Source organism: Protopterus annectens, chromosome 12.part0 (assembly GCF_019279795.1).
Source record: "Protopterus annectens isolate FY-2018-M chromosome 12.part0, PAN1.0, whole genome shotgun sequence".
Lineage (NCBI taxonomy): Eukaryota > Metazoa > Chordata > Ceratodontiformes > Protopteridae > Protopterus > Protopterus annectens.
The window spans coordinates 497,497,274-497,520,952 of NC_056746.1; the positions used below are offsets into that span (position 1 = coordinate 497,497,274).

Here is a 23,679-nt window from a genome sequence, read left to right on the forward strand (position 1 = left end):
GGACAGTAGTCTCTCCTTTGATAATCACATCACCACAATAGTCAAGAAATCCTTCTATGTGGCACACCTCATCACAAAAGGGTTCTCATCCAAGAAAAAAGAGGTCATTGTTCCCCCTCTACTCGGCACTCATTAAACCCATTATAGAGTACAATGCCCCTTTTGGAATGTAACTCAGAAGACATCTGCAGCAGCTGGAAAGGCCACAGAAGTACCTCTCAAAGAGGATTACTGGCTTCAAACAGATGCCCTACACTGACATTCTCAGAAAAACTCCAGCTTTACTCTGTAGCATATCGCCTACTCCGAGGAGATCTCTGCCTAACATATAATGCTATGTTAGACCCAGAGCTGTTGGACATGCTACACCTTAAGAAATCCCAATCCCTCTGAGCTACATGCTCTAGGGACCTAAACTTTGTCACCACAATAAACAGGACATGCTGGAGGGATAGATTCCTGTCCCAGAAACTTCCTATACTCTGGAACAAGCTACCCATATATGTCAAGCAAAGTTCCTCATTAGCACTCTTCAAGAAAAATGTTGAGTGGATGGGAAATAGGAAATACACCCCAGGGATCACTTCTGTGGCTCTGCTCGACAGGGGCACAGGAAATTAACTTTCTTGGGTGGCGTAGGCCAGGGAACCTTGTTGGCTAGGCTTACTTAGGCCCTTGGGCCAATAACCTAGTACTTACCTATGAACCTATGATAACGATTAAGACCAAATGAAATAAATTTCAATGCATTTGAATTAAATTACTAGAAAGTCACAAAAAAGTACATAATAATTTTAGCGAAAAAGAACTTTATTTAAAACAAGCGCTTTTGCCTGACTGTGTGTCAGGCTTTTTCAAGTTACAATGAAATGTTAGTTGAAACCAAACCCTTTATATGGGTTGTTTTAATTTACATAATTGGTTAAATACCATTTAATTACAGTTCATTGACAATACATTTAAAGAAGAAATACCCCTAACTTAAAAACTCTTGCTTGAGTTTGGTTAAAAATAATAGTAATACAAACCACAGAAATAAAAAATACATGTCCATAGGTTGAAAACTTCGTGTTTGTCTGAAGTTTTACACTTGTCAAAAAGATCAAAACTAGAAATAACTAAACCAGTATTAATTTTTAATTTGGTATGACTCTGTATGGAACCAAAATTTCAAAACAGAAGTAACTTCTTAAAAAGTTGCTTACAAACTGTTGTTCTAAAACCATAATAAGTCATACTTAAAAAACATATATATATATATCCAAAAATATCGTAGACTCATTTAAAATTGTTAAAAATGTAAAATTATCAGAGACATATTTATATATGTTCTATATGTGTTTTTTAACTGCTGCGTTCTAACTAAAATGTCTAGCCGTTGCTTTAATATAATGCTTTTAATGTTCCTATAGTAAAACTCGCTGTCCTGGTCTATAAGCGTGCTCTTCTAATTTTAAGTACACTACTTATGCTTATGTTTTCGTTCAAACCTGGACTCCTATTGGCCTCAAGTTTCAATTGCCAATAGAGTTCCCTGTACTCTAAACCCATCTCCCAGTCACCACCCCTGGGATCGGGAGGTACCTGTTATAGTACTAGGAATTTGAACTTAAAGTTGTTGCAAACAAGGGAGTGTTTGTAGAGAGCATTTGATTCCTTTTGTTTTGAAATTTCATATAAATGCTCATATATCCTTCTCCTTAAAGGTCTTTCTGTTTTACCAATATAAAAACTGATACAGGAGATACAGATACCCAAATATACAATTCCTTTGCTGCCACAATTGGTAGAAAAATTAGGATTAAACAAAAAATTCCTTGAAGTAATAAATAAATTAGGTCCATCAAGGATGTGGGTGCATTGTTTGCACCTACCACATTTTGAAGTGCCTACTCTTGGTAACTGGGAACTCATTCTCGTGGTGTTCTTAGCTTCAAAGATTTCTTTTAAATTTGTATCACGTTTCCTAATAAATGTAGGGACTGGGGGTAGTAAATCCTTTAGTTCCTCGTGAAAAGAAATAACAGGCCAATGCCTGTTGACAATTTTTTCAATTTCAAAAGAATCACGACAGTAGGTGTAAATAAAACTTCCATATAAGTGGCCGTCTTTACTAGTTGTTGCCTGATTAACTATACCTTCAGTCCCTAGTAAAGGGGGGTATAAGTTATCTCTGTTGTCTATGACTTGTTTCGACAAAGAATCCAGCAGGGAAGAAGGATAACCCCTTTCAAGAAATAAAGATTTCAAAAAATTGATTTCTAACATGAAGTCATCTAGAGTACTGGACATTCTCGAGGCTCTAATAAATTGCCCCTTAACTATACCCTTTTTCTGGTAAAAAGGGTGTCCACTTAAAAAATGCAAGTATGTATTAGAAAAGGACGGTTTTCTGTATAATTTTGACTGGAAAGTATTGGTAGTGTGGTCTTTGTATACAGTAGTATCCAAGTAATGTAACTCGTCATTACTGATGGTGTGGGTAAATAACAAAAAATGGGTAGTTGAATTCAAGTATTCCACGAACTACAAAAATTGCTCTGATGTACCTGACCAAAATATACATATGTCATCAAGGTATCTTTTATAGTGTACTATGTGCTTAACCCAACCTGTCGAAAAAATAAACCTATGTTCCCATCTATGGAGGACAACATTAGCATAAAGGGATGCACATGGAGTGCCCATTGCTACTCCTTTTTTCTGCTTGTAAATCTCTCCATTGAAATAAATGTAGTTGTTTAATAAAATAGTTTCCATGTATTCTACTAGCAGGTTGATCAAAGTGTTGGAAAAATTGGTTTCAGTACTGAGTATCTCATTAAACCATTCCAATCCTACAGAGTGTGGAATACTCTGGAATAAATCAACTATGTCGATGGTTACCAACAGAAGTTCAGGGTTATATAAATTTTGCTTGATACCTTTCAGGAACTCCCAAGAGTCTTTACAGACATGTTCCAGTGTTCTACCGAACTGTTTGGTGACGTTGTCAATAAATTTACCTAGGGGTTCCGTAATCCTACCAGCCCCAGCTACAATAGGTCGAAATTTTAGTGGGTCGAGACCTTTGTGTGTCTTGGGGATCCCAAAGATGACAGGAATTTTTGGTTTGTTGACCTGTAGGTAGTTGTGTAATTTTTCGTTAATGGCACCTTGGAGTAACTGGTCTGATAACATATACTTGATTCTTGAATAAGCAATGTTAGTTTCATTCCTGGATACCAATTCGTACTGGTTTAAGTCTTGCAACATGCTATAAATATAAGTTTCGTAGTCGGAGTTGTACGTTAACACAACCCCACCCCCTTTGTCAGGTTTCATTACTCTAACAGATTCTTTTTTGAGGAAATCCATCAGTTGGACCAACTTTAAGTTCAAATTCCTAGTACTAGAACAGGTACCTCCCGATCCCAGGGGTGGTGACTGGGAGACGGGTTTAGAGTACAGGGAACTCTATTGGCAATTGAAACTTGAGGCCAATAGGAGTGCAGGTTTGAACGAAAACATAAGCATAAGTAGTGTACTTAAAATTAGAAGAGCACGCTTATAGACCAGGACAGCGAGTTTTACTATAGGAACATTAAAAGCATTATATTAAAGCAACGGCTAGACATTTTAGTTAGAACGCAGCAGTTAAAAAACACATATAGAACATATATAAATATGTCTCTGATAATTTTACATTTTTAACAATTTTAAACGAGTCTACGATATTTTTGGATATATATATATATGTTTTTTAAGTATGACTTATTATGGTTTTAGAACAACAGTTTGTAAGCAACTTTTTAAGAAGTTACTTCTGTTTTGAAATTTTGGTTCCGTACAGAGTCATACCAAATTAAAAATTAATACTGGTTTAGTTATTTTTAGTTCTGATTTTTTTTGACAAGTGTGAAACTTCAGACAAATACGAAGTTTTCGACTTATGGACATGTATTTTTTATTTCTGTGGTTTGTATTATTATTATTTTTAACCAAACTTAAGCAAGAGTTTTTAAGTTAGGGGTATTTCTTCTTTAAATGTATTGTCAATGAACTGTAATTAAATGGTATTTAACCAATTATGTAAATTAAAACAACCCATATAAAGGGTTTGGTTTCAACTAACATTTCATTGTAACTTGAAAAAGCCTGACACACAGTCAGGCGAAAGCGCTTGTTTTAAATAAAGTTCTTTTTCGCTAATATTTTGGATCCTCGAGTTTCCTTATTTTGGAACATTTACTGTCTTGGTTTTGCCTGGGACTCTACTTGGAATTATTGGTTGGTTTATGAACATTCTTTGATTTTTTTGACATAATAATTTTAATAAATCAGTAGTCAGTACATGCTGTTAGAAACCACAGATAAGTATGATGTAAAACAATGACTGAAAATGTATATGAATGCAGGCCAAATATAATAAACAAAATCAGTGCAGATATAAGGAAGCAATGTGGTACAGAGGAATATAAACATATGACTGCTTACTCCAAAACACCATGGAAAATAATATACATTTGAAGCACATGACAAATGTGTTAGATTGATATGATTTCCTCTTTGCTGTAATCCATGTTTCTGAGTCCATGGCTGTCAGCCTTGCTGGTTAGGAATATCTTTTTTCATTACAATCTTTCAGGAGTTCTTGTTCTGTTCACATAACAACAGGAAGCCATAATATTGTACCAGATTTCAGATATGTTCTGCTGCTTGCAAGTAGCATTTCTGATAGCGCTATCTTTAAATGTAATTAATATCTGTGCTGCCACAGAGGGACGCCACTAATAAGCAGATGCATTCATACTTGCGTTGTTCCATTGTGTTAAACTAATGAAATTTAAAAATGAATCCAGATGATGATATGCAGTGTTACTGGACTGTTAGCAGTTGCTTTGGTGCTTTTATGAAGGCCTTTTGAAACGAATATGTCATCACATATACTTAAAAATGCTGACACTTCATTATGCTGCTTTTGCATTAGGTCGGCAGACAAATCTGAGAAAGACAGGCTTTTCAGGGGTCATTATGCTTGCTTTCGAAATTTTCAGTGGGATCGACAGAGAAAAAGTGAACCAAAAGAGAAGGTTAGTAATTGTACTTATGTTGTTCATCTTCTTTCGGCTTTTCCCGGTTAGGAGTCGCCACAGCGGAAGGCTGGTCTGCTAATGATTCCCAGTTGATTTTTACGGTGCCGAGGTGCCAGCCCGACTCCCAACCTTCAACGAAGGCATGTCCATTCACGCATGTCTTTTGAACACCAATTGACTGCGGGGAGGAAATGCAGAGTCCACACAGAAGGCGCTCCAGCCAAGAATTAAATGGGAGAACCTCTTGCTGTGAGGCGACAACGCTACCGCTGCACTACTGCGCCTTCAGGAATTGTACTTATAATGGAAAATTATAACAGTTCAAATCTGTAAAAAATATATATTCTATATTAAAAATAGAAGCTGCTTGACTTGACTTGTTAAGAATATTCTGAGAAATGCCTTAAGATGCCACTTCACTTTTACAGTTAGCTTACAGACTACACCTTGTCACTTGCATGTTAATAAAACACTCAGCGATCATTTCACTGCTGAACTGTAAAAAGGAAAAAGTATAACTTTACTTGCAGTAGAATGCAAAATTACCATATTAGTGTAATATTTATAGTTTATATACTGCCTTTCTGCATTCCTGTGTTAATAGTTGATATAATATCACAAGTGCATTTCTTAGATAAAATTAATCCTTTATTACATGAAAACAAGTAGCTATACATATCACTAAAAAGGTTTACTATCACAGTCTTGAAGTTCACAATCCTGAAACCCATAATCATGAGATAATCATAATATTGAAAGACGACACAGTATCACACTTTTGGACTCTGCAGGACCTATGCTAGCACATGTTCTTGGGTTTAGACTGGCAGGGGGATACAGTGTACAAGATATTCAGTGCGTTGGTCTGTTGATATTATGGTGTCAGGGTTTCAAGATTGCTTGCTTCAGGATTATGATAGCAAATCTCACAAATAATGCAGTCGTTGATGGAATATTACTGTCACACATATATAGTTCACTTACAATAACTAAATGTTATAAAAAGAAGAAATAAGTTACAAAAATAAGCGTTGAAATAGCTCTTCTCTGAAACTGTACTATACATTATTATATACTTATGAGTAAAACTTGAAAATGCCTTGTGTTTCTAACTGGAATTTCTTTGCAAGGTTCAAGGGAGAAGTTTTGCAGTAATGATGAAAGTGCCAGCTTCATGCTAAGGAGGGCAAATCTCATTCCGATGCAGTTCCTTGGGCCTGTTCCAAATGGCATAAAAGCATATGGATCCATTGTTTTTATGTTCTCTTTACTAAATCTTAAAGCATTTAAACAATGTAAAATAATTAAGCTCCCAGTATTATATTCATACCCAGACAAGCACATGCAGTTACACTTTAACTTGATACGTCATTGTTTTGAATTACTCTTCTCACCAGAAACTTTGAATATATGGGGCAATATTCAAAAACAGATAGTGCACAATATTACAAGAAACAGCATGATGTCAGGCAACATGACATTTGGAAAAACACTTCGGAGACAAATGTATTCTGATTGTGATATGAGATAAATACTGCAGTATGTATCATGTACCAAAGTCATGGTCTTAAACTTAATGCAAAAAATGCATTATCATCCCCTGCGTAAGGATGTTCCTGCAAACAACCACATCAATAGCAATACCCTAAGCACACAGTCAGTGGTGAGAGATGTGGGCACACAGGTTGACAGCAACCTTATCTTCAATCATCATGTCTCCACAGTGGTAAGAAGGGCATTTTATATTGCTCTTCTCAAAAGTAAGAGCATTGGCTCTAGAAAAGAAGAGGTTATAACCCTCCTGTACTCTTTCCTCATCAGGCCAGTAATAGAATACAATGCTTCCTTTGGTATGTTACTTTCCAAACACCTGCAGAAATTGAAGAGACCACAAAGGATCCTTACAAAGAAAATTTAAGGTCTTCAAGATCTGTCTTATGTGGACAGACTGAAATAATTGTCACTTTACTCTATGTCATACAGACTGCTCAGAGGTGACCTGTGCCTTGCATACACAGCAATCTCTGACCCAACCTTAATGTAAATGCTGCACATTTGCAAGTCAAATGGCACACGGGTCACTCGCTCAAAGGACCTTAACCTGGTATGTGACATAAACAGAATTTGCTGGAGACAAATTTGTCTCACAGTGGTTGCTCCACCTTTGGAACAAGCTTCCTATTCATGTCAAACAAAGCCCCTCTTTGGCCCTATTTAAGTGCAATTTGGATGATTGGATGGGTAACCAGAAATTTTCCCCACGGGTTCCACCTGTATCCCTCTTGGACAGGGGCAATAGGTGCTGATTTTAGTGTCTGCTTGAACCAGACACCCTTGGGAACAAGGTTTGAACTTGGCTAGGCTTGTAAGGGCCCATGAGCCATTAGCCTAGTAACCTGCTATGATCTTATGATTCTAAATGAGTGCCATTACATAGACAAATAATGAAATCAAACATGCCAGTGCAATTCAGAAATATATAAAATTTGCACTGGTAATGGTTGTACTGTTTTCACTGGCAATTGCTAAATTGTTTTGACTCTACTGAAATGTTTATGTTATTGGTGAAATTGCAAATAAAAGTATTAAAAAAAGAAATGCATTATATTAGCATGAAAAAACATGGCCATTAGCTGTTTGGAATGCAGGACTTCCTGGTGTGTAGGTGCTTCACTTGCATTATAATGTTAAGAGTCACTTAAGCATTAGCAGAGCAGCATGTGCTAGTGGTTATTCAGAGCCAGTGTCCGTGATGTTATGCATCATCATCCTTTGCATTGCAGATTGGTCTGCCAGCTGCTAGCATGCTATCACCTCCACAACCAAGACATTCTCAAATGCTGCTGCTGTGTAGACAAAGATATTATGCAGGAGTTAGTAGATATGTGATGCCCATACATAGAGTCATGGGGATTCATGGACTGCTATCCCATTAGATATGAAGGTTTATGTAGCATTAACAATCCTTGCTACTGGGATATTTTATTGTCTGACAAGGCCATCCTAGGGGTTTCTCAGGCACTGGCCATATGAATCCTACACCAGTTCCTTGACATGATACTACAGCATATAAAGGAACATATTTTTTTTTTATGGAGAGAAACATCACTATGAGGTCATCCTACAACATAACCTGTTTCCCTGGGGTTCTAGGGCCACTGGCTGTACTCACATTGCTATCTAGATCCAGCCTACTCCACAAAAACACATGGTATAGCAATCAGAAAGGTTTCCACTTCATCAACTAAAATGTGGTGTGCAATGCACAAGGTATTATATACAGTGTGTCTGAGCAATATCCAAGCAGTTCACATGATTCCCACATCTGGCACATGTATGCTCCAAACCAGAATTTTGTGCAGGGTGACTTTCCCCAGGGGTGGTTGCTACAGTTAAGAGTAGACCACACAAGGAGTGCTACAGTGCTCAGGTTTGACAACAAACTTAATACTGGCTTTTAAATGTCAGTATGCACTAAAGAGTGAACAGAATGGATAAGATGGCTGACTGTAGCCCCCAAACACTTTGTGCCTGCAGCAACTGCCCCTTTTTCCCTGTTCTAGCTATGCTACTGCTCACTGGTGCCATCTATGGTGGTGATTCCTGTGTAGTTTGAGTGGGTCTGACATGGGCAAGATGTGTACTACTAAACACAGGTGATGCTGGAGGTTCATCTTGCCACTCCAATGTAATCTCAGCTGTGGGAGATGTTCTTTGTGCCCCCCCCCATGTTATTGTTGTTGTTGCTGTTGTTGACAATGTGACTGTATATTAATTTCTGTGCTGTGTGACTGGTGCTATTATTATCAGCCAAAGCTGACTTGTTGAGATCAGGCATGTTCTGACCTATTGTGGTTGACCCTCTACCAACTGAACTTGTGAAAGTAAACAGCTTAAATACTTTTATCAATGCTGGATCATAGGTGTCATTCTCACCACCAGGTGTCACACACATTGCTACATGACAATTATTTAAATAGCCTATAGGCACAGATGTACTTTGTGGTGGAGTTTGTCACTGTTGCAGCCTCAATTTCACTGGAGAACAAATATGCATATGTTGGCTGACTAAACCATTCACATTATAGGGTCATTGTACTACACTGATTGAACACACTTGTGTTAACCTGGTGTCTCCCCTCCAACAGGTAGTCATCACCATTCCATCTCCCACATACAAACCACTGATTGGTATGTGGATTATCTTACCTGCCCTGGACAGGAATAGCAAGAATTCATTTACCTCTATAAGACACATCTGCACTGGTAGTCCACCTCTTCTGGTCAACCTGTATTTGGTAATTTCCTTCAAGGACCAAGGATGGCAGGAAATGTTGCATGATATGATAATAGCTGTGATCCTGTTATGCACCCCATGCTACTGTCCTGCTATATCCACCCACAATTCTCATATCATGCAACATTTCCTGCCATCCGTGGTCCTTGAAGGCCTTGTCTGCTTTATACTACTCAGATATATGCTTGTCATGTGTGAATATGACCTGTACTAGCATCTCTGTCTCCAGTGTAGTGAACTTTTCTCACCATTTCATTATGACAAGATTTGTACACTTTTGGGTTACACACGTGGAACTGTGTGTGTGTGTGTGTGTGTGTGTGTGTGTGTGTGTGTGTGTGTGTGTGTGTGTGTGTGTGTGTGTGTGTGTGTGTGTGTGTGTGAGGGGGGGGGGACTTTACCTGCTAGTGAACAATGTCTCGGCATTACCCCTGTCCTCCTATTTGGTGGCTACAAACCTACCTGCTACTATGATGTCCCCATTCAAACACTGTGTCATATTGATGGCAGCAACAGACATGGTAACATGGCTATCTAGCTGTCAGCACTGTAGTGACAGCACATGTTGTCACCTGTGTAAAGGAGGCCTCATATCTCCTGCAGCATGCATTGTGTCTGTGTGCATATAAACTGTTGCAAACCCTACACAGCAGGTGAGTGACCGATCCTCACCTTGTACGTTGTTCCATGTTACAGTGAGCCCCCCACAGCATGCCAGTCCCCTGTCATGTCTTGAACTGTTATCCATTTTTTCCTGTGCTTAGTATCTGTTCCTATTGCTGTCTTGCACTCTTGTGTGCATGGTGCATTCCTTAGATTCATTACCAGTTGTCCTCTCTGCTGTGAGTTTGCCTGTATGGAAGTACATTTTGTTATCTATCCATCCAGCTATCCATAGGACCCTTTTTTCCATTTAACAAATTGGTCAAGGTGTCACATCAACAGTGACTATTATCTAGAGCCAATATTCACATTGCTAGGTGGCCAGTATATCCCAATTGCTAAGTTGATTGTAATGTGATCCCCTAAATATGGTGACCATAATTTATTCACAGTAAAATGGGCCCTATGTCATAGTACATATGCTAAGGAGATAATTTAGCATGATCTTTTCTGAGTTACAGCTACAACATAATGCCTTATCAGCCACAGTCAGCACTATTATACTTGTCTCAGCCTGTGCACAGTCATGTGTATGCATGGATGGCCACTGCAAAGCTCTTATCACTGCTTAACTATTTCACTGGTATGTAGCATCATGCAATCATGCTGTCCAATGAAGCTCATCAAATGGTGTCCTTATGTGCGACTGTGTTCACCAAGCTACCATGTTCCTCCTCTTTCTGACCTGCAGAGGACACATGGTCTCTTCAGGTACTGATTTCAGCCAGGCTTCCAGTAGGTGCAACCAAAAAACTAAAACCTTCCTACACCTGCTACTTATGGACTATAAGGAGCATTTGCTGGGGCAGTACTGTGGCCATTTCTATAATAATGATGTCTGGTAACCAACTGGCACAGAGTGCCAGGGGTAGTGTGTGACAGGAAAAATGTCAAAAAAGCTGAAAAGTAAGGTGTACAAAAAAGGTTGTGTGACCAGTACCTCTGTATGGTACAGAAATGTGGGCAGTAAAGGAAGAGCAACTGAGGAAGCTAGAGGTGATGAAGATGCAGTGCCTCAGATGAGTAGTAGGATGCACACTGTGGGACAGACAAAGAAATGAGGACATCAGAGCAGAAATTCAAGTAGCTTCATTTGTGGAAACTGTCAAAGAAAACAGATTACAGTGGTTTGGACACATATGCTGGAAAGCCGGAGACAATATGCTGAAGAAGATTTGGGATAGACAGGAAGAAGGCAAGGGAAGTTGAGAACATTCAGCAAAGAGATAGACAGGTTCTATGACAAAATACCTACAACAGTCAATCATGACTGTTAATGAAGGTAGGAAAGTGGCACTGAATATAGAGAAATGGCAACAGTTGATATGACACCTCAACCCTATGTAGAAAATGGGAAAGGGGAGTTTGATGATGATGGTAGCAGCCAGTGCCATGGCATAGAGGGATAAATCCCTGACTATAGTCTAGGTGGCTCATGTTTGATTAGTGTCTTGGGCATCTGAGGTGCTAACAGGGAAGGGAGGGTGTGTGTATATTGGCTCCTCCTCTTCTAAGTGTGGGTCAGAGGGGTCTTTCTAAATCAACTGGAAGCAAGGGTGGTGGCTAGTGAGGGGTGAGGTGGATTGGCAACTGGACACCCACATTGGCACCCTGGAGCATCTCTTTTCTAGAAGTCCAAATGGAATTTTAGCTGCAAGAAAATATGCCTGTGCTCTAAACATTTAATATTTGCAAAAGCAGCTACTTCTGTCACATTATAAAACTGCTTGACAGTGGCGTAGCTAGAGTTGTGCTGCCTGGGGCTCTCTGAGTTTGCTGCTCCTGCCCCCTCATAAAATCATGGCCAAATGGGCCCCCATACACAGCCCTCCCCCTAGCCATTCCAGTGTTCAATTACTTGGGTACTTCTCCCCATTTACCATAAACACTGTAATATGCATACTGTTTTATGCTTTACTTCTACAGTATTATTTGGATTTAATGTAAAACTTTTATTTTAAATTTTATTGCACAAACACTGCTAAACAGCTGCTAAACAAAGCAATACAGTCTCATAATGAAAACAGATTTAGCATTAAAACTTCTCTGCCCTTGAAACTCACATTCATTGAAACAGCATTGAAACTCACATTCAAAGGAAAATGCATATGGCCAGTGGAGGATAAAGTTTACCTTTGGGCTGTTTTCAAGTCATAAGCCCCTTGCACACATATTTAGGACCATGCAAATATACATGTGTTCTTTGATTCACCTTCCTGATTGTATTAAATTATATTCATTATATAATATAGCATACTTGTTAGAGCGTGTTTTAAACTTATCATTTTGAACATTTTCCCAGTAAGCAATGAAACAAAATGTATGAACCAATAATTACAAAACTGCCCAATTCAGAACATTTTCAATATAAAGGTCTACTCAAACTTTTGTCAATCAATCCACTAATAGCAGTAAATATGCAGAATTTCTGCAGAAGTAAAAGTCATCTAAATAATTCCACATTAAAAAGATCTGTAACTAATGAAGAGGTTGCTGTTAGCAAACAGCTTTCTATTTCATTGTTTCATCTACAAATAAAGTGCCTCTTGCCCTTGAAGAATAAATTAACTATGTTACATTAAAAAAGGTACTGTAAGCTGGTAATATTGCAATAGGGAATGGATGGCAAACTGATAACAAGTTCATAGTTACTAGGTGTCTTCTTCAGAGGAGAACATTCTCAGGACTGCAGCATCCACCCCCCTTTACAGTACAACACGGTACAGTATCAGCAATCTATATATTGTGGGAGTAGAACCCACAGACCACAGCCTTCTGCATCAAAAACAAAGATAATACCTGTTGTGCTACTAACAATGCTTTCAAAAGCTTTAACACAATAGTAATATCAACAGGTGCACATTGCAAACAGACTTGGCATAAGCAGCACTAAACTCTTCCCCTGAAGCTCTCAGCTCCTTTTAAAATGCACTTCACACTCAACTGTATCTCTCAACTTTGCAGCACAAGAAATGCGGAAAAAGACAAAATTTATGGAGGAGGGGGACAACGCCCAAAACCAGGTACACATTTTAAACATTGCTTGCATAATCTTAGAAAGTTTCTAGAATAAAATGTTTTGTGTTGCCATGCATTTCTTGAAAGATAGGAAGACTGAAACTTAAATGGCTCTTATTATTTAATGAATTCAGTCCTCACTGATTTGCCAGAAAACCACAAATTTTAAGAGGAACAGACCAAAAGTATGAGCCAAGCTAAACATTTCAGACATTCTGTGGACTCAGCTCCTTGAATTACAAGTTGTGGTAGGGGTAGAGAATTCAGACTCTTGTTTCTTGTACCCAAGGTACAGGGTTTGAGCCTGAGTAACACTAACCACCAGGTATCCCTAACTGGGGCATTTCACACATACACACACACATACACACACACACACACACACACACACACACACACACACACACACACACACACACACACACACACACACACACACACACACACACACACACAAAGCTCCCAAAGCAGATCAAACACTTAACAAGTAAAGCAAATCTGTGAATGTTAGATGCAAAGCAGATTGACTGATGCTCTACTGTATTTAAAATTTCTTGTGGGTGGAAAGGAAGAACAGTATGTCTCTGCAACTATGCACACACAGGTGTATGCGACCAGACCGTTCTTATGAAGAATGCCCTTAAAAACAAAACAGTATTTTTTTTAAATTATATGTGACAGTCCCAAAAGTTCCACCCCAGGTGGACTACCCCTCTCACCCCCCCCAGCTACGCCACTGCTGTTAGATGAAGATGAGAAAACTGTAGTCATTCATGCAAACTTATTTAGCCCATTGATGTTCAATGTGGAAACAAGAAATGAAAACATAACAACTGAAGGTTTCTTCTGGTTCTTAAGTTTGTAATATTATATGGGAAGTAATGATCTAAGGTAGATATTTAGGAGCGTAGTTCACACTGCATAATGCCAGGTTTGATAGATAAACAAGGGGAAAAATGCCATCTTAATGTTCAGGGAGAACTGCTCTATAATAAGCTACCGAGTACAAAACAGGCAGCTGGTGTATAGTTCATATGGAAATGTAATATATATTTAACTCCTCTCAAGTCACTGTTATCTGTTAGACAATTTCATTGTTGCCTAACCTCATATAATATGCAATCAGTGCTTTAACTAGTATTAAGAACTAATTTTAGCATACCATTTTAATGCCACATTGAAAGAAGGCTGTATTAGCTTCTTAAGTTAAGTACTAGCCTAGCTGCCCTTTTGGGTTATTTTAAGGCTAGCCAATTTCCCTTTCAAAGGTAAGAATCAAACCCTGTACCTTGTGTCTGTGAAATTAAAACCTTAACCATTATACCAAGCCCAACCCAATGGCTGAATGCTAACAAAGGATTTATGATGTAAGTCCTAACACTAGAATGTTTAAAAGATGTGCTCCCATACATGTCATTTTTTCATCATAAAATGTTTTTCCTTTCCTTTAATCTAATCCCCAAGATTTGTATGTGCAAAGACAACTGGATTTATGTATTAATCCATTTGGTTTCTGAGGGAACTGTTTCTCTTTGACTTTTCATAAAGTCATGTACACTATTTTCTTTGTTATTGTATTTTTATCATTATCAGTTTTATAACATAAACAATTTTAGAAATGAAGTAGTTGGTTGTTGTTGTTGTTGTGTCTTTCGGCTTTTCCCGGTTAGGGGTCGCCACAGCGGAACTCCGGTCCGCTAATGATTGGCAGTAGATTTTTACGTTGCCGAGTTGCTCTGATGCACAACCTTCAACGAAGGTACGCCCATTCACGCATGTCTCCACACAGAAGACGCTTTAGCTGAGAATCGAACAAGACAACGTCTTACTGTGAGGCAACAACGCTACCGCAGCACCACCACCGCGTAGTTGGTACATACCAATTATATACTATGTTGAGAAAGTAATACAGTTAGAAAGGTCACTGATTTTTTGCTACAAGGGCAATCAGGAGTTTTAACTGATTACATCCGAGTGACGCCTCTAGATGCATTTGCAGTTAAATCCTACTGATGCCGCTAGGTATCAAATATTGCTTGTTCATATTTGCATCAATAATTCCAAAACCATGCTATGTACAAAGTTTTAAAAGGTTTCATATTAAAGCTTACACAATGACAAACTCACCTGCATTAATAGCTGATGTCTGTCCACTGCAGGTAAAGAGCTATTAACTGTTGTTTTTATGATATTAATTTATATAGATATAATTTTTACATTTTTCTAAATATATCTCAGCAACCAAGTAACACAGACAGAACTCCTTTGCCTCACATGAAAGCTCTCAGATAGATAATAAAATGCTGCTGACAGCATGTGTTGTAACTTGAGTGGTTGCTGAGATATTGTAAGTTGTTTACAAAATATTACAAACATAATAGTTACTGTGTGTAACAGTAACTTATAACATTCAGTTTAAGACCTAGAACCTAAAGAATACTACCACTATAAAAATAGTTTATGCTGAAGGGTTTGCAGTTCTTCTTTCATAACCCGTATGGTTCCAGATATATGAACATTTGTTTGAAATGTGAGGACATAACTTGATTCTGTCAAAAGGCTTAGGCTCTCTCTGCCCATTGGAAGTTACAGTGCAAACTTCCTGAGCTGCATTGGAGTGGCTGAGTTAAACATGAGTAATTTAGTGTGTATAGTCAGTTATAGGTGATCAGCTTCAAGCTAAGTGTAGAAGACAGAAACAGTGTAGCTTTAGCGATAGTTGTAGGCCTGATCAAAAGGAACAATACTAAGCTTAAAATTCAAAATTACATGAAAAAAAAACTCTACCTACATGTCAAGTTTTCTTATTACCTGCTGTTTTTTCCTTCTCTGTAATATGATCCTAAAAGTGTTGCATACAAAGAAAAAAAAAGATTGCATTCCCGTGCTTGATATGGAACTGTTTAATGTGCAATTTTTCAAGCTTTACTGCTTGAATCTATGATTGCTCATTTTTATTTTCTTATCACATATAGAACTGACGGTTTGCAGGCTCAAAGTTATTTAAATTTAAATGTACATGGATCGAAGTTTCTTGGAGAAGCAGCAAGACATTTTTTAAGAACTCAGTCTTTCTCTGAGTTACTGGAGTATCAGAGTAAGAATATATTATTTTTATTTTATTTTACATTTGTTGACCGGGCTAGTCTAACTGGATATATTTCCATTTTCAGTAGAGGCCCGGGGAGATAAGCTTCGAGGAAACAAACAAAATCACATATAAAAAAAATTATGTATACAATGAACATTGCAGGTGCAGTACAGAGAATAATCAAAGAGGTCATTCGTTCATAACATAGTGCAAAATATACAGATACAATTATTAGTACAATACAAAATGTAGTTGCAATACATCATAAAGAAAAAGATGGCAGCTGAATTATACAATATATTAGTATACAAGTAGTCATAAAGAAAAAGTAGGAGCTGAAATTATACAATATATTAATAAAAGTAGTCTCCTTTATGAGATTCTGAAGATGTAAGTAATAGTATAGAAGGACAAGGTAAGTTGTTATTAAAAAAAGGAACTTGATTACTGAGAAGAGCAGGGTACGTTGAACCAAGAAAGAAGAGCTAGTTGATCAGTCAGGTTTAGTACAGGGGCACAACCAGTGTGTTCTGAGGAAAAGTTTCAGTTTGGTTTTAAAGAGTGATATAGAGGGAAGAGAGGAAAGTTCGTTAGGAAGAAGGTTCCAGGATTTTCCAACAGTATTAGAGAAAAGAGAGTCCCCAGCCCTGTTGTTTGATTTACAAATATTTACAAGAAGTATATGTGATGATCGTAAGGTCTTTAGATTGTTGTAGGGGGTAATGAGGGTAGATAGTATAGGGGTATTGGTAGGTTGGTAAAGGGTTTTATGGGCAATGGTCAGTTGGTGGAATTTAAGCTGATTTTGTAATTCAAGCCATCCTAGATGCTTTAGATTAAAACAGTGGTGGGTTCTGAAAGGGTTACCTGTAGCAAATCTGGCTATGTTATTGTAGGAGTTTTTCCATTTTATTAAGGTTGTTTTTAGAGAGATTAGTATATATGGGTGAGGCATAGAGGAGAGTAGAAATTAGATGGGTGTGAGCAATAGTTATTCTAGTTGTAGGAGAGAGGAAGGGTTTGATCCTGTAGAGAGAGCCTAGTTTTCTATTAACAGATTTTAGAGTATTGTTAATATGGGTGTCAAAGTTAAGGTTGTTATCTATGGTGATACCTAGTAGTTTGGTAGTTGGATCTGGGGATATGAGAGTACCATTATTGGATGTTACTGTGAAGTCTATTGGGGGGGACTTACAAGTAGGAGTAAAAAAGAGGAGTTTAGTTTTTTGGGGGGTTCAGAAGAAGACAACGCTGTGTAAACCATTGTTCAACTCTGTTAAACACATTTTGGGTAAGGGAGTGAAGTTCAGATATAGATGTGGCTGAGCATATAAGTGTGGAATCATCTGCATATTGTATGCATGTAGCTTGCGGGATTGCTAGGTGAAGGCCATTGATAAATATAGAAAACAGGAGAGGTAATATGGGACCCTTGAGGAACACCAATGTTAGCAGGCAGATCGGTAGATAGAATGTTATGCCAAAGTACAGCCTGTTGTCTGTTATCTAAGTAGGACTGGAACCATTTTATAGCTAGTGCATCTAGTGACAGGGATTTGAGGATATTTATAAGTATCTGGTGATTCACCATATCGAATGCCTTAGACAGATCTATAAACAGTGCAGAGGAAAGCATATTGAGGTTAAGGTTTTTGTTAATACAGTCAGTAAAGGAAAGGAGAGTAGTAGTAGTGCTGTGGGAAGGTCTGAAACCATGTTGAGAGTTTGAAAGTAAGTTATTTGGATTAGGTGGTCTAGCAATTGTCTGCGGATGCATTTTTCCATGATCTTTGCTAAGGGAGAAAGTAGGGCTATGGGACGGTAATTGGAGAGTTCAGTAGAGTTTCCACCCTTGTGACGGGGGATAATATGGGATACTTTCCAGATTTTAGGGATGTGTCCTTCACTGATGGTTCTATTGATGAGAATGGAAATGGGATAGGCAATGGATTTGGCTGCCTTTTGTAGATATTCAGTGGGTAGTTGGTCTGCTGAAGGAGTGCACTGTTTCAGTTTTGGATAAGGGTAAGAATATATGTTGTTGGGACTGGTTGGAAGATAAATTGAAGGAATTGGTTAGAGTTAGAGTTGGACATAGTTAAGTTCTGAGTAGATAACTGACTGGCAAGAGTTTGAATGGCCTCAGTGAAAAGGTATTAAAGGCATTAGCAGTCTGCTTGGGATTCTCCTGGTCTGTGCCTTGTGGGTTTGGTGTGATGGATTGACCTGGGTGTAATAATTGATTAATACTTGCCCAGAACTTTTGTGGTTTATTATGGTTAGTCTGCTGGAATTGTAGGTAGTAATTTCTTTTGTCAGACAGTATAGCTTTTTTAGTTTCATTTCTCAGCTGTCTGAAGGTTTGTTGGTCTACTGGGCTTTTAGTTAAACGAGATTTATTCCAGCATTTATTTCTGAGATGGATTTTTTGCCTGGTTTCTTTTGAAAGCCATGGGGCAGATTTAGTTCTCATTCTAATAGAGCAGGTTGGTGCATGGTGGTCTAGTATGGCTAGGAAGTTAGAATTAAAGTAATTAACAGCTTCCTCCAGTGTGAGGTATTTTAAGGGAGATCAGTTACATGCTCTTGAAGTTGACGTTTTTCTTGGTTCTAATTGTCCTAGATATGGTTGGATTAGGTAGATTGGATTTTAGCCTGATGATGTAGGTTAGTGAGTGGTCACTTACATCATCAGGGAGCATTCCAGCTTCATATGTCTGGGATGATTATTTATGAGAATCCAATCTAAGGTACTTTCTTTCTTATTAGGCTTGTTTATCCTGGTAGGGGAGGTAATGGTTTGAGAAAAAACAAAAAGGTTAATATGGCTGGTAGGGTGGCTACTGCTACAACACTTCCAATCAATGTTAAAATCACCTAGGATTATGGTTTCTTAGGGTAAATTTTGGGATAACCAACAAAGGATATTTTTTATGGTGGCAATGTTATTACCAGGAGGACGATAGATACAGATAATATAGATGGATTTGAATGTGTTAAGTTGAAGTTTGGTAATAAGAATTTCAGTGTTTGAGTCTTGAGGTGGTTTATAGTCATAGGTAGTAATCTGTAACCCAGATTTAACTAGGATAGCTACACCACCACCCTTTTTGGTTGCACGGCCAAGTCGCAAAATATTATAACCAGGTGGGATGACTTCATTGTTTTTAGTTACAGGTTTTAACCAAGTTTCTGTTAAACAAAAAATGTCAAAGGAGTAGACTTCCAAGAGAGCATGGAGTTGTGCAACTTTGTTATTAATGCTACGTATGTTGAGGTGAGCTAATGAGAGTGAGTTAGGTGGTTTGGTAAGGGAATGGATAGTAGAGGGGTTGGAGTTGAGGAGTTGAGTAGTAGTAGCAGTTGTTGGGCCTTGGTTTGGGTGAATGTCTCCATCTTTTAAAGACAAGAGTAGTGTTTGAAATCTAGGATTTGGGAATTTACTATATAAAGGTAGAGATTTTCTGGGATTGGGAGAGTCATATCTAATGTGGGCTACCCTATGGTATTTTGCTAGTAGGTAGTTGGGTGTAGATGTTATGTTAACATGGTTAGTGAAAATAGGTAGAGAAGGAGAGGTAGATAGCTTATTGAGGTAGAGAAGGTGTGGATATAATGGGTGTTCATAGGAGGTTAGCAGGTAAGCTAAAGTTAGAGGTGGTAGAAGTGTAAATATAAGTAACCTTTGTAAGAGGGCTGGTGTGGGTAGCTTATACATCTGGAAGGGTAAGTTGTTAGGTTGCTGTTATAGGCTCGGAGGTATACTAGGTGTGGAAAGGAATAGGTGGAGGGTGTGGTGGGAGAGATAGAGAGTTTTAAGTGAAAGGAGGGAACTGGAGTTAAGTGGCCAATGGTGAAGGGTTTGTGATTGGTGGAAGAGGGAAGGGGGGTGGTTAGATGGTATAAGAGTAGGACCCCTGGGGTGGGTAGAATTTGGGGGTAGGGTAGGGGAGTGGCAACAAGTGAAGGAGAAGATAGAGAAGAAACTATCAGCAATGCTAGTAACTGAGGAAAAGTTAGGCAAGTCAGGAGTGGGAAAGATCAGAGAAAAAACAGAAGTTTATGATAAAAAAAACAGGTGGGTATAGACAGTTGAAGTAAAGGGTAAGTGAGAAAATAACAGCAGGTCTAGGACTTAAAAGATGTAGTCTAATTACAGAAGAAATACAGCTGGATAAGCAGGGGATAAAAGATGGGATAAGGGTGCCACCTAGTGGGCAGATCTAGTATTGCAGGTAAGTATGTAAGGGAGCTAGCTGGTTTAGAACTAGGGAAGGAGTGATAGCTAGTAAAGGGGGTTATTATAAAGTAGAAGAGGTTTGTTGGATACAGGGTAGATGGGGGTAAAGGCTGCTGGCTGTTCAGGCTCGTAGTGTACTTTAGAACCTCTGAAGCAATAGTAGACGGTAGTCAGCTTTACAAGCAGGACTTAGATAACCACATACTTTCTTGCTTCCTTGAGAGAGGGTGCAGGGAAAATAAGGCTGTTAGATGAGACCGCAGGTATTTCGATAGGGTCCTTTATCACCAGGTAGGTAGGTTCTTAGAGACTATATCAGGAACAGCACAATGGGGAGCGGGGTACTTTAGGGAGAAAGCGAGACAAACGTGGAGGAGAGAAAAGAGTTCGCACATAGCAGGTAGTTATGATAATTAAACAAAAAAGCTTTACATGAAGACACAATTAATAAAGTAGCTTATATTCATGCCCTTATTTTTGAAAGAAGCTATTGGAATCACTTTTAAGCTAGTAGTACTGTGAAGTTATAAAGTAGTCTAAACTATCATTTAGAGGAACTCTGAATCAGGTTTACTGAAATTGGGAGCAAGCAAAAACAAAAACATAAGCTTCTAATATCCAAATATAAACTATACCAACAAAAATAAAAAATAAATGGAAAGCTACCTTAGAGAGAAATTAGACAGTGAGTTTACAGTGTGGAATACAACACTGAAAAAAAGAAAAATAATACTATCACTTACTAGAGATGCTACACCTGGAGGGGTTTCAGCTGCAATTACAGCAAATATGGCATCCAGGGTTTTTAAAACCTCTGGTGTGTTGTACCTGAGAAATCACTTGGGGTGGGGGAAGGGAGGGAAACCAATTGGAATTTAAAGTAGCAGGGGAGAATCCAAGGGACTCTGCTAAACCTAGCTAATTATCAAGGACAGCCAAGGAAATAAGGTAAACATACAGGCACCCTTGTTCAAGGACTGGAAGGTTTCTCCAAGAAAAACTATGTGTAGGAATACACCACAGGTGGAAGTTGTATGCTGCTTACTAGTCTGCAATGGCAGATTTTATTCTCTTTTATATTTGTATTCCCCTTTGCTCATTGTTTGCTGCACACAATGTAGCTAAAGATAAAAGCAGCTGTAGACTTTGCATCTCTGTTTGGTGTTTAGTGAAGAACAGGTATTGAGGAGAAGAGACTGAAGGCTATGACTACTGAGAGGGGATAAATACCTTCACATATAACAAATTATCAATAGTGAAACAGAATGAAAGGGGTGGGGGTGGGCTAAGAGGAAGAAGGTTTACAGCTATTGCCCCTGGGGTATGCACTCCAGCTGACTGTAACAGATTTTAACAAGGCGTAACAGTAGTTACAAAAGCTGGCACCTACACTACACAAGCAGCAACAACAAGGTTCCTGGAGTTAAACCAGGGGCTGCAGTCTATTTTTGGATGATTGCTGGTTAGAGCTTTCTTTGCTTTTAGCTGTAGTAAGAGGATTCCTTGCTCACACAAGTGGGGGGGGGGGTCAAAGCGATCAGGTCCTCAGTGGCTACTACACAAGCGGCAACAACAAGGTTCTTAGAGTTAAACCAGGAGTTCTTGGAGTTAAACCAGAAGGATTCCTTGCTCACACAAGTGGGGGGGGGGGGGGCAAAGCGATCAGGTCCTCAGTGGCTTAAAGATGCTACACCTGGAGGGCTTTCAGCTGCAATTAGAGCAAATATGGCATCCAGGGTTTTTAAAACCTTTGGTGTGTTGTACCTGAGCAATCACTTAAGGTAATCACTTAAGGTACATATAAAGTAAGGTGGTAGGGATGAAGCCCCCAGACATGGGGTGCAAAAAAAGCTTCTGTGGAGTTTTGTTGGTTGTAATTCCCTGAAAGCAGTTAACTAATGAATAGGTGCAGTTAGGTAATTTGTGTACTTAAGTCTCTATTTTCATATAGTTCCAGCAAACCAATGTGAGTCACAGCTCATAAGTTTCAAGCAATCTCTCTTAATTTTATGCATGCATCTGGTTTTACATTCCCTTTACACTTCATGTTCTGTAAAATCTCAGGCTATTTCCTTCTGGTGCTTGTTCAGCATCTGCTCTGAGCACTGTATATGTAGTCTTTGGTCGTCTCAGATCTGTGAGTTGGACAGGGGAGAGCAACAAAGAAGACATTAATTCTAGATAAAGGGTTGAGAAAAAGTAGCTAAGTACTGGGCTAGCTGCCCTTCTGGATCATTTTAAGCTTGGCTTGGCCAGTTTTCCTTCAAAAGGTCAGAATCAAACCATATACCTTATGTCAATGAGGTAAGCGCCTTAACCATTATACCAACTCCTTGAATCACATCAGCCTTGGTTTAAGGTAGGCAGTTATGAATTTGAAAAAAAAAAAAGCTAACTTGATTACTCCTTCAAACCTAACATTTAGATTCACTTTAAAATGCTGTGTAAGAGACGGTCACTAACCAAAATCAAAGAGAGTAAAATCATAGTACTCTCCCTGTCAGCTAGAAATTCACATCACTTTGGTAACACAACTCTTGCCACTGTGCAGCTTTACAGCAACTATTCACTGAATAAAAAGGAGTTTTCACAACTTTTGGTGAGTATGCAGAAAGCATTTTTGAGAGATCATGCAGCCTTGAACCCGCATATGGAGGATGTACCCTCACAATCTTGATTTATATTTATCGACTATATAACTACAGGGTATAAGAGAAGGAGCAAAGTGTCATACTTTATTTATAAACAGTGCAACAACTGGTCAAATGGAAATTTTGAATTTTGGAGAGTGGTCATCAGCAGGCTATGTTTTCTTATTTATTTATTTATTTATTTATTTTTCATTCAAAATGATCTACTTGTAACAATTTTATAGGTCAACCACAGCATTCATGAAAGCTACATTCATTGTTTTTGAAACACAGTTGTACAAGAGTTCAACAAGGTAAGTACAACTTGTGATACATAGCTCACGCTTTATTACTCAGAGACTGTCTGTTATGAACACATTTGTTCTGTTTATAGTGTGTCTTTCTTGGTCATGAGATGATTTATAATTTTAATTCAGGTATGAACATTAGCTCTAGATGATTGTGACTTTTCAAGTGGCACCCCGACTCAAGATGCAAAACTGTGAAGAAAGGGGTTGTGGATGGATGGATGGATGGATGGATGGATGGATGGATGGATGGATGGATAATGGGCAAGAATGAGGTTCACAAATCTTTGATGCATGAGGATTTGGGGATTTGCAGGAAAACTATCGAGCTTCAGGGAAGGAACTGGGATCAATGGC

The 23,679-nt window shown here is 38.5% G+C and overlaps 1 protein-coding gene across 1 annotated transcript in view; it reads right to left on the reverse strand.

Annotated features, from left to right (window-relative positions):
• Positions 1–4,934: 4,934 nt before the first annotated feature.
• The window catches only part of LOC122816180 (cytochrome P450 3A19-like), a 167,572-nt gene continuing 148,827 nt past the window's right edge, over positions 4,935–23,679 (reverse strand). The window contains exons 4-5 of the mRNA XM_044088929.1: positions 6,194–6,351; positions 4,935–5,050 (exon numbers count right to left, since the gene is read on the reverse strand). Coding sequence (XP_043944864.1) covers positions 4,950–5,050; positions 6,194–6,351 — 259 coding nt within the window. The 3' untranslated portion in view covers positions 4,935–4,949. The remainder of the gene's footprint in view (positions 5,051–6,193; positions 6,352–23,679) is intronic.